Genomic DNA, 12,023 nt, shown 5'->3' with positions numbered 1-12,023 from the left:
TCAGCCTCTAGGGGGCATAAAGGTGGGACCAAGGTGCAATCTCCCCAAGCTCGGCTCCAGAGCTCAGGGTGTTATGGGCCAGTGGTGGGGATCACTGTAGCTACCACTGAGACACTGTAGGGTATGGGCTTCAGTTCTGATAGGTGGCAGACAGGCCTTAGGACCCTGTCAAGAGAGGGCACTTGTCTTCAACTCCCTCATATGTCCCAGGGCTCTGATCCTCTGGGTCCCACAACTGAGAGCAGTTCCCCACTTCCAGTCAGATAAGCAGGTTTATATTCTAGTCTCTCCCATTCCTGAGCCTCAGCTCTCCCAATATCACCCCTCAGAGTTGAGCATAACCTTCCTGCTTTGCTCGCCCCAGCACTGCCTCCACCTGCCCCTGAAACTGCTCCATCTCCCTGTCTTCAAATGCCAACCCCCTCAACTGACATTAACACCCAGGTTGTCCTGCCTCTCCCGAGACTTTCTTCTCAGTGGCTGGGTAGGGTCCTGAAAGTTTACATCATGGTTTTCAGACTGCTCCATACCCGCCCCAACCTCCAGGAAAGCAAACAGCTCACAGCCATCTGCAGATCTTGTTTCTGGACCTGAGCAATCACAAAAGGACACTAGAGTCTTGGGGTGGGGAGTGATCTTCCCTTCTCTGACCCTGTGCAGAAATTCTTTCTAGGGCATGCCTGCCAGATGACTACCTAGGTCTTACTGGAAACCCTCCAGTGATGGGGCACTCACTACCTCCCCAGGTAGTCACTCAAACACTGAACAGCTTTAGCAGCTAGAATATCTGTCAGAAAGGAACCCATTGCCCCTCTCATCCTCTTTCCTCAAAGATCACAGAGACTAACCTCTGTGACCCCCTCCGTTCCCCTCCCATGGGTATCCTTTCTCTATTTGTGTGACAACATTCCTCTCAGCACCTCTCCTTCCCCCTCCCTCTTCCTTCCTTATCTCTCCCTCTCCCTCCCTCCCCCCCAAGTGTGCGCACACACACACACACACACGTGTCCCCTTCCATAAGGCTGTGCACTCACATGCCTCTCTCATTGATCAGTATTCCCCCTTTCCTTCTTCCTTCTTCCTTGCCTTCCCAGCATCTAGCAAAGACCTGGAAGCTGGAGACCCAGGGAAAAGGCTAGAACAGCGCTAGGAAATGAAGTATCCAGTCAGGTCCTGCACTGGGCTGGGGTGGCTGGCTGGGATGGAGTGGACAGGGGACAGCAACTGGAAATCCCTGGCCATTAGTTGCTGTCTCCCAGAGAAAGGGCTTTCCGACTTGTGGGAAAGGTGTTGATCTACTGAGTTCTTTTCCCCTTCAACTGCCCACAGTTCCAGAGGGGATGAGGGCCCACACCCCTCTATTCCCCAGCAGTTGGTGAAGCTGACTTGGCTGCTTCTCACACTTGGTAATTTAAGCACTTTTGCCAGCCTCCAGGTCCTGGAGAGCATCATTCGGCTGCAGGAATCCACTCCCCCACTCCTAACATGGGGCTGAGAGGAGGCACTCTAACAGATAGTAGGGACCAGATGGGACATGATCAAGAGTGGATGAGCCAAGGAAAAGGGGAAAGAAGGGACCCCAAGTGGAAGAAGCAAAAGCAGAGACCTCCTAACAGTTGGCTGGCTACTATGGAGCCTAGGAATGCCTGGGTGGCCATTTTTTCTTCTTGTCATGATCCATCAGCCAAAGCTGTTCTCTATATGTCAGAAATCAAGGGTACACACTAGGACCTTACCAGCCAGAGGTTATAGTGGGTCAGTGATGGAAACAAGAGGCCATGGTCTTATGTTCACAAGGAGTCAAGACACACACACAGAAAAATGACAGGAGTGTCTGCTACTTGTCCCACTGCTTGGAGCTCTCACCTCCAACATTGAACATGGGCACCAGCAGGCCCAGCAGCCACCTCTTCCCGAAGACCTCCTGTAAATTCTTGCGCCAGGGCCGAGCCCTCACTGCTACCCCCTTGCGCAGCTGGTGGCGCGTCTGCCCCCGGAGGATCAACAGCAACTGATGGCAGCAGAAGCCTGCACAGGCCAGGCCGATGGCAAACCAGAGGTAGAGCATGAGGATGACGAACATTTCAGAACCGAGGACAGCTCCTGCAGGGGGCGGGGAAATACGAGAATCGCTTTACACCCAAGCCACGTACAGAACCGCCATCCAGGCAGACGCTTTGCTAGGCAGGGAGGGAGATTCATGAGGCTGAAGCTGTATTTGGTAGCAATCTCAATGCCGCAGTGAGAGAGAGCAAGGATGAACTAAAGTTGCCCTAACTTTTTCTTAGTGCTCATGGCTCCCGAGGCAGAAGGGGAGGACTGGGGGTGTGGAGAAGGGAAGGAAGCTTCGCCGGGCAGTGGCTAGACACTAACATTTCCACAGAGTCAGAAATGCCTGTCTCTCTTTGCCTTTTCTTTCTGATCTGGGATCAGGCAGGGTGAGGGGGTTTTATGAGGAGGGAAGAGGGTTGAGCTGAGGAACCTACACAAGGATCCAGTGCCTGGGCAGCCGTCTAGACTGCAACAGTTTCTCCCTGGGGAGCTGGGAGCACCGGCTGTGCCTCTGGAAAGTGACAGCATGATTGAGAATAGGGCCTTGTCATCAAGAAAAGTCACGAGCTGCAAGGGCAGCTCAGAACATTGACTTAGAGAATAATCCAGTCATTAATGTGAACAAGAGGACAGTGTGGCCACCAGAACATTTGGCAAGAGCTGTACTGTCAGAGCTCATTAAGGCTGAAAGAGGCCCCCAAGGTCATCAGCCCAGCCCCCTGCCTTGAGTAGGAAACCCTCTCCCCAAAACCCCTCTAAACAAGCAGTCTCTATTATAAACATCCACTGAGTAAGAGATCCTACACTCTTCTTCAGAGGTAGGGTGGTCAGTCCACACTGAGTTTGAGTCTTCCAGCTCTGTGGTCTTACACAAGTTTCTTAACCTCTCTGAGTTGCAGGTTGCTCATCTGTAAAATGGGTATAATAATAATGATGATTCCATAGGGTTGTATGATTCAGGGAAATTGTGTGCACAACATTCTGGTTCACATTTGTACAGCACTCCTGCTGAGGGTCATTCACAAATGAGGAGACTACATCCAAAATAGGCTCAAGTTTAACTTCTAAGACCAACCAGCTTTCTCCTTTTCCTTCCCAAGGCTTGGAGACCTGGCTGGGCTGGAACTTTGGCAGCCATGACAAATACCCCTACCTTGACCTGCTAGCAGTCAGAGCAGTATACCCAGGAGAGAACTCAAAAGCCCTCATCAGCCCCTTTCTCCCTGCAGAGCAAGCCCACCACCACCTCCTCCCATGAGACAAGGGTATCTGCTCCAGCAACCCCACCTTACAACCTATTCAACCTCTGCAAGTCTCAACTATATCCTTCCTTCTCCTGCTTCTCCCAGCCGTAGCCTGCCTCTTCTCTGGTCTCTCCAGGCCCCAATTTCCAGACCCCTGAGGTTTGGGCTTTTAAAACTTGTCCAGTCTGCACACTGGTGAGTGCTGGTGGACTCAGCAACCAGGAGGATATGAACTTGATTCAGGTTTGCATTAGCAACATCTTCTTGCCCTCATTCCTAGGAGTTTTGATAGCAGATTTGTCTTTGCAAAGTTGGAGACAATAAGTCCAGCTGCCCAGGGGGTGGAAGGCTCACTCTAATTGGCATTTTGAGCAGGCCCTCCTCTGGCATGCAGGCAGCAGCAGGACAGGGCTTGCATTGGGCTGTACCATCCCTCTGACCCACTTCTCCTTGTCAGCACAGGTTAGCCGGCACAGTTATGTACAGGATAAAGTATCCTAGGGCCGTTGTGCCCTTTGGGCTGTGGGAATGCTGACAGGCAAAGGTGGCCCTCAAGCTGGGATGTGAGAACATTGGAATTGTCAAGTGCAGGCCTGTCTTGCAATTCAGCTACAGGAATAAACCTGGGCTGTTAGAAGATGTTTTCTGCAGGCGTTTTTCTGGCATGAAATCAAGGCATACAGAAAAGACCTTATGGTCTTTTCCTGGCCCCTTGCAGCAGCTACAAAAGGCTATTATGGGGACCTACTTTCTCTCAAAGTGTTTGAAGTTATCTAGCCTGGCTGTCTCAGCTCCTCTGAATTATTTAATAATAGTTCTGCTTCTTTTAGGAAATCACAGAGTTTTCCTAAAGGGCCTGAATGGCCATACCACCCAAATCTCCCCACCCTGCTTCCCACCAAACATTTATAACCCTTTTGACAGATCATCACCCAGCATCTTTAATATATATCCAGAGACAAGATGCTCCCTCCCACCCAACATAGCTCATTAATTAAGAAGCAGCCCCAGAGAGGTGGTGTGGTATAATGGGAGGAGTAGCATGTCCGGAGGCTAGCAGCCCTGAGTCCAACTCTCAGATTGGAATCATACTTGCTATGTGTTCTCAAAGCAGTTTAACTTTGCCAAGCCTTTGGTTCCTGAACCTTTAAAATGGATGTGTTCATACCTACCTCACAGACTCGTCAAGAAGACTGGATAGAATGAGACCTGCACAGTGGGTAGCATATAATAGGTGCTCAACAAACATTAGTCCCTTTCCCTTCTACAGGACCTCCCAGTAGCACCCACTGTGCGAGCATACTTACCCAAGTGCACAGGTCAGATGGCATCATCCCCATTTCCCAGATGATAAACAGGCTCAGAGAAGTAACACACCAGCACTAGTTCCATGAAGCCAAAAGAAAGTTCCTAAAATCTAACTGGCCAGTCTCCTCCTCTTTGGCATCGGCTGAGGGTCTGTGAGCAGTGGCCACCAGAAGACCCCCCTACTTCTAGCTCGCAGGACTCATACTCACAGCCCCGCCATGCTCTGCTGGCAGATCTGACTCAGGGGCAGCACCATCAGTTGGGGACAGCTCAATCTATTAAACAGCTTGTCCCTTCTTACTCCCTCCCGTCTACCCATTCTCCTGAACAGATGAGAGAGGGTGTGCCTTCAACCGTTTGGGTTGAAAATAGAGGGAGAAGAGATAGGAAGGGAGAAGCCAAAGAGGTTAAGGGTATGTGTCAGGAAGGAGACAGAAGGGCTGGCACGGGGGAAAGATGAAATGGGGACATTGCAACTTAGAAGTCGTGGCCTCCTTTTCCTAGAGAGTATGGTGAGGAGGTAAAAGATGGTAGGACTCATCCTTCTTGGGAACAGGCATCTGGGCCCCAAGGTAGGCACTGACTGGCTCTGTCCTCCCATCAGATCAAAGCAAAAGAATCCTCTTCCTTTCTTTCCTGTCTCCCAAACCTACCACATATGGACAGGCCTCAAGCCCAGGCTTATCTCTAATCAAACCATTTCAAGATCCTCCCTTTGGAACTATCCATTTTTATCTGAAACTACTTGGAAAAGAAAGTATCACCAGGCTCTCTGGCTCCCCTCATTCCTCCACCTGCCTGTGCTCACACTCCACCTCCTAGCCCGCCCACCTACCCTCCCTCATCCTGGTTATTTTGGTCCCAGCAGCCTCCTATGCCAGTGCCAGGATCCAGAAGGCCTGAGAGCTCTGAGTTCTGGGCCCAGCCAAGCCACCAGTCCTCAAAGGCAGCCCCCATTGCTGGGTCCTTCCTGGGCCTCTGTGTTCCCTCTGCCAAATGGCACAAAAGTTCTGTGCCTGCAAAGGACTAGGTTGCAACCCCAACAAAGACTGAAGTGATGGCATCCGTCAGAATGGAGCATAATGTTTGTGAATGTCTAGCCCAGGCACATCAAGGCCATCTTGGGTTCTCAGAGGAAGTAGCTGTGCTCTGTCTTTCTTTGTCCCTGAAAGGTCAGGGGATGAGGAAACATGCTGTATTCCCAGGGCTGCTGTGGTTGTTTAAAGACGTGGGGGCAGGCCAGAGGCTGCAACTCAGTAATAGCAAGATCTTGGGCAAGCCATTTAATCCCATCTGAACCTCAGTTTCTTCGTCTGAGAAATGGAGATAACAATATCACACACACACACACACACACATGAGTTCATGCTAACAATTGTAAACCAACTCAGAGTCAAAGGCCAGGGTAGGGATGGGTGTAAGGAAATGAGGTGGGGGGCAAATTTCAAGCTAGGTCAAGTAGTAAGAACAGCCACCAGGAGCTGGGGCTCTCTGGGCCAGGTATCAGGGTGCTTCCCTCGGGGCACACTATGTAAAGTACAGTATTCACTAGAATGCCCAACAGAGCACCAGCATGAAGGCCCTCAAGCCGGCTCCTGCAGTTAGGAGAGCTTCCTGGAGGGTCAGATCCCACACTAGTCCTATGGCTCTGTAGTGTGAAAAGAAAGTATGTTTTGGAAAAGAAACTCTCATCATGGAGCCATTAAACATGGCTGCATCTCCAACCAGGGCGCCATTGAAGAACAGCCTGGCAAAGTTAAACAGAGTGAGCGGGAGGGCAGGGCTTAGCCTCCTGCTGGGGCTGGTCTGGCACTCTGACCAACCTTACTGTGATTGGTTGGCAAGACCTTTAGAAGGCAAGGTCCTTGGGAGTGTGAGCAGGACTGGCGTCCAGGCAGAAGAAAGTCATAGCAAAGGTGTACCTTGCAGGTGGCATGGGGAGCACCCTGCCCTACCTGGCACTAAACAGCTGTGTTGCCTTCATTGCCACAGTTCTATGAGAAATGGACAGTGGCAAGCAAGGAGGGTGTGATGAATGAAGATGGGGTTCAGGAGGAAGTTTGCCAGATAAAATACAGCAGATCCAGTTATTTGAAATCCAGATAACAGTAAATATTTTTAGTATAAGTATGTCCCACGCAATATTTAGGATATACTTATGCTGAAAATTATGCATTGTTTATTTGAAATTATGATTTAAGTGGACATCTGTATTTTTATTTGCTAAATCTGGCAAACCTGGGGTTGGGATGGAGGGTCTCTTGTAGGGCCCAGCCTGCCTGCCAAGGCCCACTCACCGGCGAAGAACTGGCTGATGGAGGTGGGCAGGAGCGTGAGGAAGGCCAGGGGGTGGGCGAAGGAGATGGAGAGGACTGCAGAGATGTAGGCCACACCAGCCACCATGGAGTAGAGACAGGCAAGGGAGGTGTAGAGACAGAACAGGACGAAGTTGCGCATGTTCCTGCTGCCGATGCAGTTGCCCGTGAAGAAACAGTGATGGTCGTGCCTCAGGGCGACTCTGGCGCACACTCGGCAGAAGTGGGTGCTAGGCGGGGGACAGGAAGCCCTCCTGGCCGGGGTCCCCTGGCAGGTGTTCAGGTCGTCTGGGGAGTTCTGGATGACCAGGACATAATTGCCCAGGGCGTTGGTTGAGAGGAACAGGAAAAGTGCGCCATGGAGCAGCACGGGGGAGAACAGCGGGGTAGCCTCGGGGTCCTCGCGCATGCTGGGCAGGAAAAGGAAGATCTGCAGCACGAAGGTCACCAGTGAGATGCACAGAAAGTAGGCGGGGGCCACCACGTTGAGCAGCCTCAGGGCCAGCATCCTTGATCACATTCCTGAAGGACCCAGGTAAGAAGGAGACTTATTGCGGCGTCTAGGGGGCGCCGTAGGGCGCTACTCCCGCGCTCTCCTGCCCCACGAAACCCCCGCTCCGAGACCCCTGCCCCTCGGATCGCCCCTCCTCCCTTTCTTAACACGGGACCAAACAGGAGTGAGACCCTGAGGCCGCAACCATCCCCCCGGTGCCCACTGCCTCGGTTTTTGAGTGACCTTGGCTTCCTGGTCTTTCGTCGACAACCACCAGGAGGGCGAGGTCGGGACCTCCAGTGGAGGTGTGGGCTAGGCCTCTCTTCTTTATTGCAATGGAAACAGGCCCAGGCTTGGGAATTTCTCCTCCAGACCCCCTAGAAGGAGAAATCGAAGGACTCGGGGTGGGGGGCAAAGATAAATGACCTGCTGGAAGTCCTGTTTCACCTCCCCTTTCCTCGCCGCCTGCCCCCTCACCATTTGGGGCAATATTCAGGGACCTCACCGGTAACCAATTCTCTTTGGAGGTACGTGTGCCTGTGGGTCCATGATGTTTGTGTGTGTGTGTGTGATGGGGGTTCCTCGTGTGTGACTGTATCTGTTACTTGTATGCACATGGGTATCTGTGTGAGTGTGTGTGTGTGTGTGTGTATCTGCGCATTCACACACGCTCTCAGGCATCCGGTAGGGTTGGCTGGGGGCGGAGTGGGGGAGCGCAACCGGAATACCTGTGTCAGCCGGTCCCGGTCAGCCCATACCTCCTACGCTGGCTGCCCTGGCTATTTCTTTGCAAAGAGCGTTTTCATTTGAGGAGACGAAATTAAAATCCCCCCTTCGCGCCCTCCTCCCGCTCTCCTGGAGCGAGAAACCCAAACAACCTCGATGGCTTCGAAACCCTTTCGATGCCGGCTAGCTTGCCCTCCGCGCAGGAGTGGAAGAGCTTGGCTAGCCTTTCCGCGGATCGACCCTAGTCGCAGATCGCAGCCCCCAACTGCATCTCCACCCGCCCCCGCCCCCCACAGCCCTGGTTCCTGCCCAGCTTCAGAAGCCACCAGGAAATCGGGCACTCCGGGCGCCCGAGAGAACTTTTCCAGGGGCTAAGGAGTCGGCGAGCCCGAGGCGCGAGAAAAGTTCTGGGAGGGCGACTGCACCCTGGATGGGCACGAGGCGTCCATCAGGCTGTCCCGTCCCGATCCGCGACTGATCACCTTGGAGTCCCCTTTGCAGGTGCCGGTGGCCCCGGTGACCCACGGCCACCGTGGGGAGCTGGAGGCTCTCTCTCTGCCTCCCTGGCTTAGTGCAGGGCACGCGCGCGGGGGTGGTCACTGGGGATTTGGCACCGCCCCGGGCCATGCACTCCCGGGGGCTGCGGTGGCGCTGCCCACCCCAGAGAGCATTCGGCCCCGGGCTCCCGCGAAGCAAGTGTCTTCCCCACGCCAGTCGCCAGGGGGGTGCAGGAGCAGCCTCCAGATGCTCCCTGGCGCCTGGCAGGCGAAGGACAGGAGATGGGGGAGTGAGGAGCGCTTGGCGGGCGGCTGCAGCCCGGGGCTCTGCGCGGGAGAAGGACCGCGGTGAACCTCCCCAGCCGCCGGCTGGCGCGGGGAGCTATCCTTTCAGCACTGGCGGCTGCCTCGCCCACGGTGGAGGGCGGCACATCCCCAGCCCTGGAGAGGCAGGCAACGCGGGCGGCCGCCGGCTGCTCGGCCACCGCCTCCCGGACTCTTGGGAAGCCGCCCCCCGCGCCGCCGCCGCACCGCCGCAGAGGGGTGGGGAAATGAACTCACCGAGCTCTGGTCGCCGACAAGAGGAGCCCTGGACGCCGGGTCTCGTCCAGCCCGAGGCTGCAAAGTTGTGGGCTCGGCCCCGCTGGCTCGCAGCCGCCTCACGCTTCGCTTCGAGAACTGGGCAGGTAGCGAGGATGTGGGGAGGAGGGAGCGGGCAGCTGCGGTCCTCCCACTTCGGCGCCAGCGGGTGGGGACCAGGAGGCGGCGGGGATGGCAGCTGGGCACCCCTCAGCCCCGCTACCCCTCCCTCCCCTTATGGGGGCGGCGCTCCGGCCACCCGTCTTAGCATCGTGGACTTGGCACCCACCCCCTTGTTCCTCTGAAGAGGGCTGGGGCGACCTGTGACTTCAACCACGGTTCTAACTGGGGTATCTGGATTCAGCCCTGATGTGAATGCTCTAGCCATCATCTGCTCCTTCGATCCCCTCTGTGGCTGACGCTTTCCCTGCTCTATCTCAGACAGAGGGAAGCCTGGGGGTTTGAGAGCTCAGCTTGCCAGGGGCAACACCCATTAAGATCAGCATCATTGTGCACAGAGGGGGTTGAGAGCCCCAACTCTGGAGCCTGTGTGCCTAGGTCTGAATATCCACCATTCAGTACTATGTGATATTCAGATTCCAGTTTCATCTCTGTAGAACAGAGATGTAAGGGTTATATGACAATATATATAAAGTCCTTAAATAAGGCCTGCCCTTGGTAAGCACTATTTGAGTATTCGTTCATAATTATTGACACTATTTATTGGGCCCTAACTAGTACTGGTCATTGTGCTAGGCCTTTAGCATAAAAGAGCTTCCTTAATCCTCACAGCAGAAGTTCCATGGTCCCCGTTGTATGGATGAGGAGGTAGAGGCACAGAGAAGCTAAGTCACATGCCCAAGGTCATACAGCAGGTCAGTGACAGAGCCTGATTTAACTAATGCACCTGCTCTCAGCGTCTGCACAACCCAGCATCCCCCTGAGACCCAGGGGATAGACAGCAGAAGGGTCTATCCATATACAGAGCTTGAACCAGGAGCTTCTGCCTGGAGCCCTGCCCCCAACTCTCTGTTCCTATTTCCTTTCTCTTACAGACTCCACTATGCTGAGGTAGGTACTGAGAGACGCCAAGAGGGTGGGACACTTGACTTGGCCAGTGTGTATCAAATGGGGGTACGGGAGTAAGTAGAGAGAGCATTAGAAAGGCTGCAGGAATATTGCTGCCACTGCCACCTCAGTTTCCTGGGCTGTCATAGCTCACCCACCTGCTCTATTCCATTCCTCCAAGTGAAGGCAAACATAATAAATGTTTCTTGCTTTCTCAACTGGTTGTTAAAACAAGAGCAATCCCTTAAAATGAGGACCATATGCTTATCAGCTCAGCCTGTATTTTTGTATCATCATATACTGTTCTCTCTTTATTTTATTAGTATACATTAAAATGAAAAAGGGGCCAGGAATCCTTTTCATGTTCTTATAAGCAACTTACATCTCAGTAAAAGAACAACTTGCCAGGCATTAGCCTCTGAGAATCTGGTAGCCCTGAGTTCCAGCGGCCACAGCGCAAACACAGGGAAGCACATATGACCTTTTCCCCTTTAGAACTGTTTTGTATCAAGATCATAGCTGTTTGGACCCTTTCACGAGCTCTGCCTGCCTCTCACACTGGCTTGGGAGGGAGGGAGACTGAAGTACTTAGTTTTAGCTATATTGATTGAAGGTTTCCATTCCCTAAATACCTTGAGAGTCGGGCAGTATTTCTAATTTTATTTTGCATATGGGTGTGTTGTGGGAAGGTGTGTGTCTGAATTTGTGTGTGTATGAGGGGAGGGAAAGAGAGAGAGAGAAGCTAAAGGAATGTGGGAAGATGTCAGTGGTGGAGGGGGGGGTAGTACTCAGCCAGGAAAGAGGTGGAGATTCAGCTGTGGAAATGCAAATGGACAAGAGCAATTATTTATTTAGAAATATAGTTTCTAATGTAGTTTATAGTTTCTTTTTAGAAATATAGATTTTTTAAAAGAAATTGTTTCTTTTTCAACAGAAAAAGACATTAAATCTTCAGATGTAGAGCTAGTAGTTCCTCAGATACTCCCTTAAGGGAACTGAGTCAGAGGAAGTACAGCAAATGGCATTTTGTTTTTCTAAAATTGGTGCTTATCCCTGACAAAATCAGCAGGGAGTTCAATTTGTAAATTTCACCTTGATTCTGATCCCATCAGAATTAAGCAGACAAGAACAAATACTTTATTGCCACTTTCAGCTGTGGGACCTTGAGCAAGTCACTTAACCTCTCTGCTCTCTCTCATAAAATGGGATGAAGATGTTACCTTGAAGCAATGATGATCAAGTGGGATGATGTAATATAAGTGCCTCACTCTCAGACGTTAGCTTCTTCCTCCTCCTGTCTCTCTTCTGGGCCCTCATCTTTTTCCATAAGAACCTCTGATCTTTCCAACTAAATGAGAGCTCCTGGTCTATGTTGGAAATATTGTGGGGTCTCATACCATGATGACTAGGCCAGAAGTGACACTGAGTAGAAGTGTACCAACTCAGGCTAAACCATTGATACTGGTCTTTCTCTGAGAGGAAAAGCCAAGTTCCAAGGTCTTTGAAATGTCTGGTGAGGACACATTTGCATTGATCTTGCATCCTGCTGCCACTCACCCCAACTACAGTCTCACCCTTCATAAACTGCATCAGAAAATAATTTATAAACCCTACTCTCCATTGCTCGTATCATATATTCTTATAGTTAAGCTTTGACGGTACCTGCAGGTGGTCTCAAGGGGACAGGAACACAGGCCGGCATCTCATTGCTGCCAAGCACTTTCCCAGAAAAGTGTGCCAT

At 52.3% G+C, this 12,023-nt stretch overlaps 1 protein-coding gene across 1 annotated transcript; it reads right to left on the bottom strand.

Moving 5' to 3' along the window:
* Window positions 1–991: 991 nt before the first annotated feature.
* Window positions 992–10,975, bottom strand: ZDHHC22 (zinc finger DHHC-type palmitoyltransferase 22). Its single transcript, XM_036913069.2, has 3 exons — window positions 9,197–10,975; window positions 6,902–7,441; window positions 992–2,103 (listed from the first exon to the last, which is right to left on the bottom strand). The coding sequence occupies exons 2-3, from the start codon at window positions 7,425–7,427 to the stop codon at window positions 1,838–1,840; spliced, it is 792 nt and encodes a 263-aa protein (XP_036768964.1). The 5' UTR covers window positions 7,428–7,441; window positions 9,197–10,975; the 3' UTR covers window positions 992–1,837.
* Between the last annotated feature and the right edge of the window lie 1,048 nt (window positions 10,976–12,023).

The sequence above is a fragment of the Manis pentadactyla genome, chromosome 11 (genome assembly GCF_030020395.1).
Source record: "Manis pentadactyla isolate mManPen7 chromosome 11, mManPen7.hap1, whole genome shotgun sequence".
Classification (NCBI taxonomy): Eukaryota; Metazoa; Chordata; class Mammalia; order Pholidota; family Manidae; genus Manis; species Manis pentadactyla.
The sequence above is the reverse complement of the archived record's forward strand: the minus strand, read 5'-3'. Positions and strand labels throughout refer to the sequence as shown.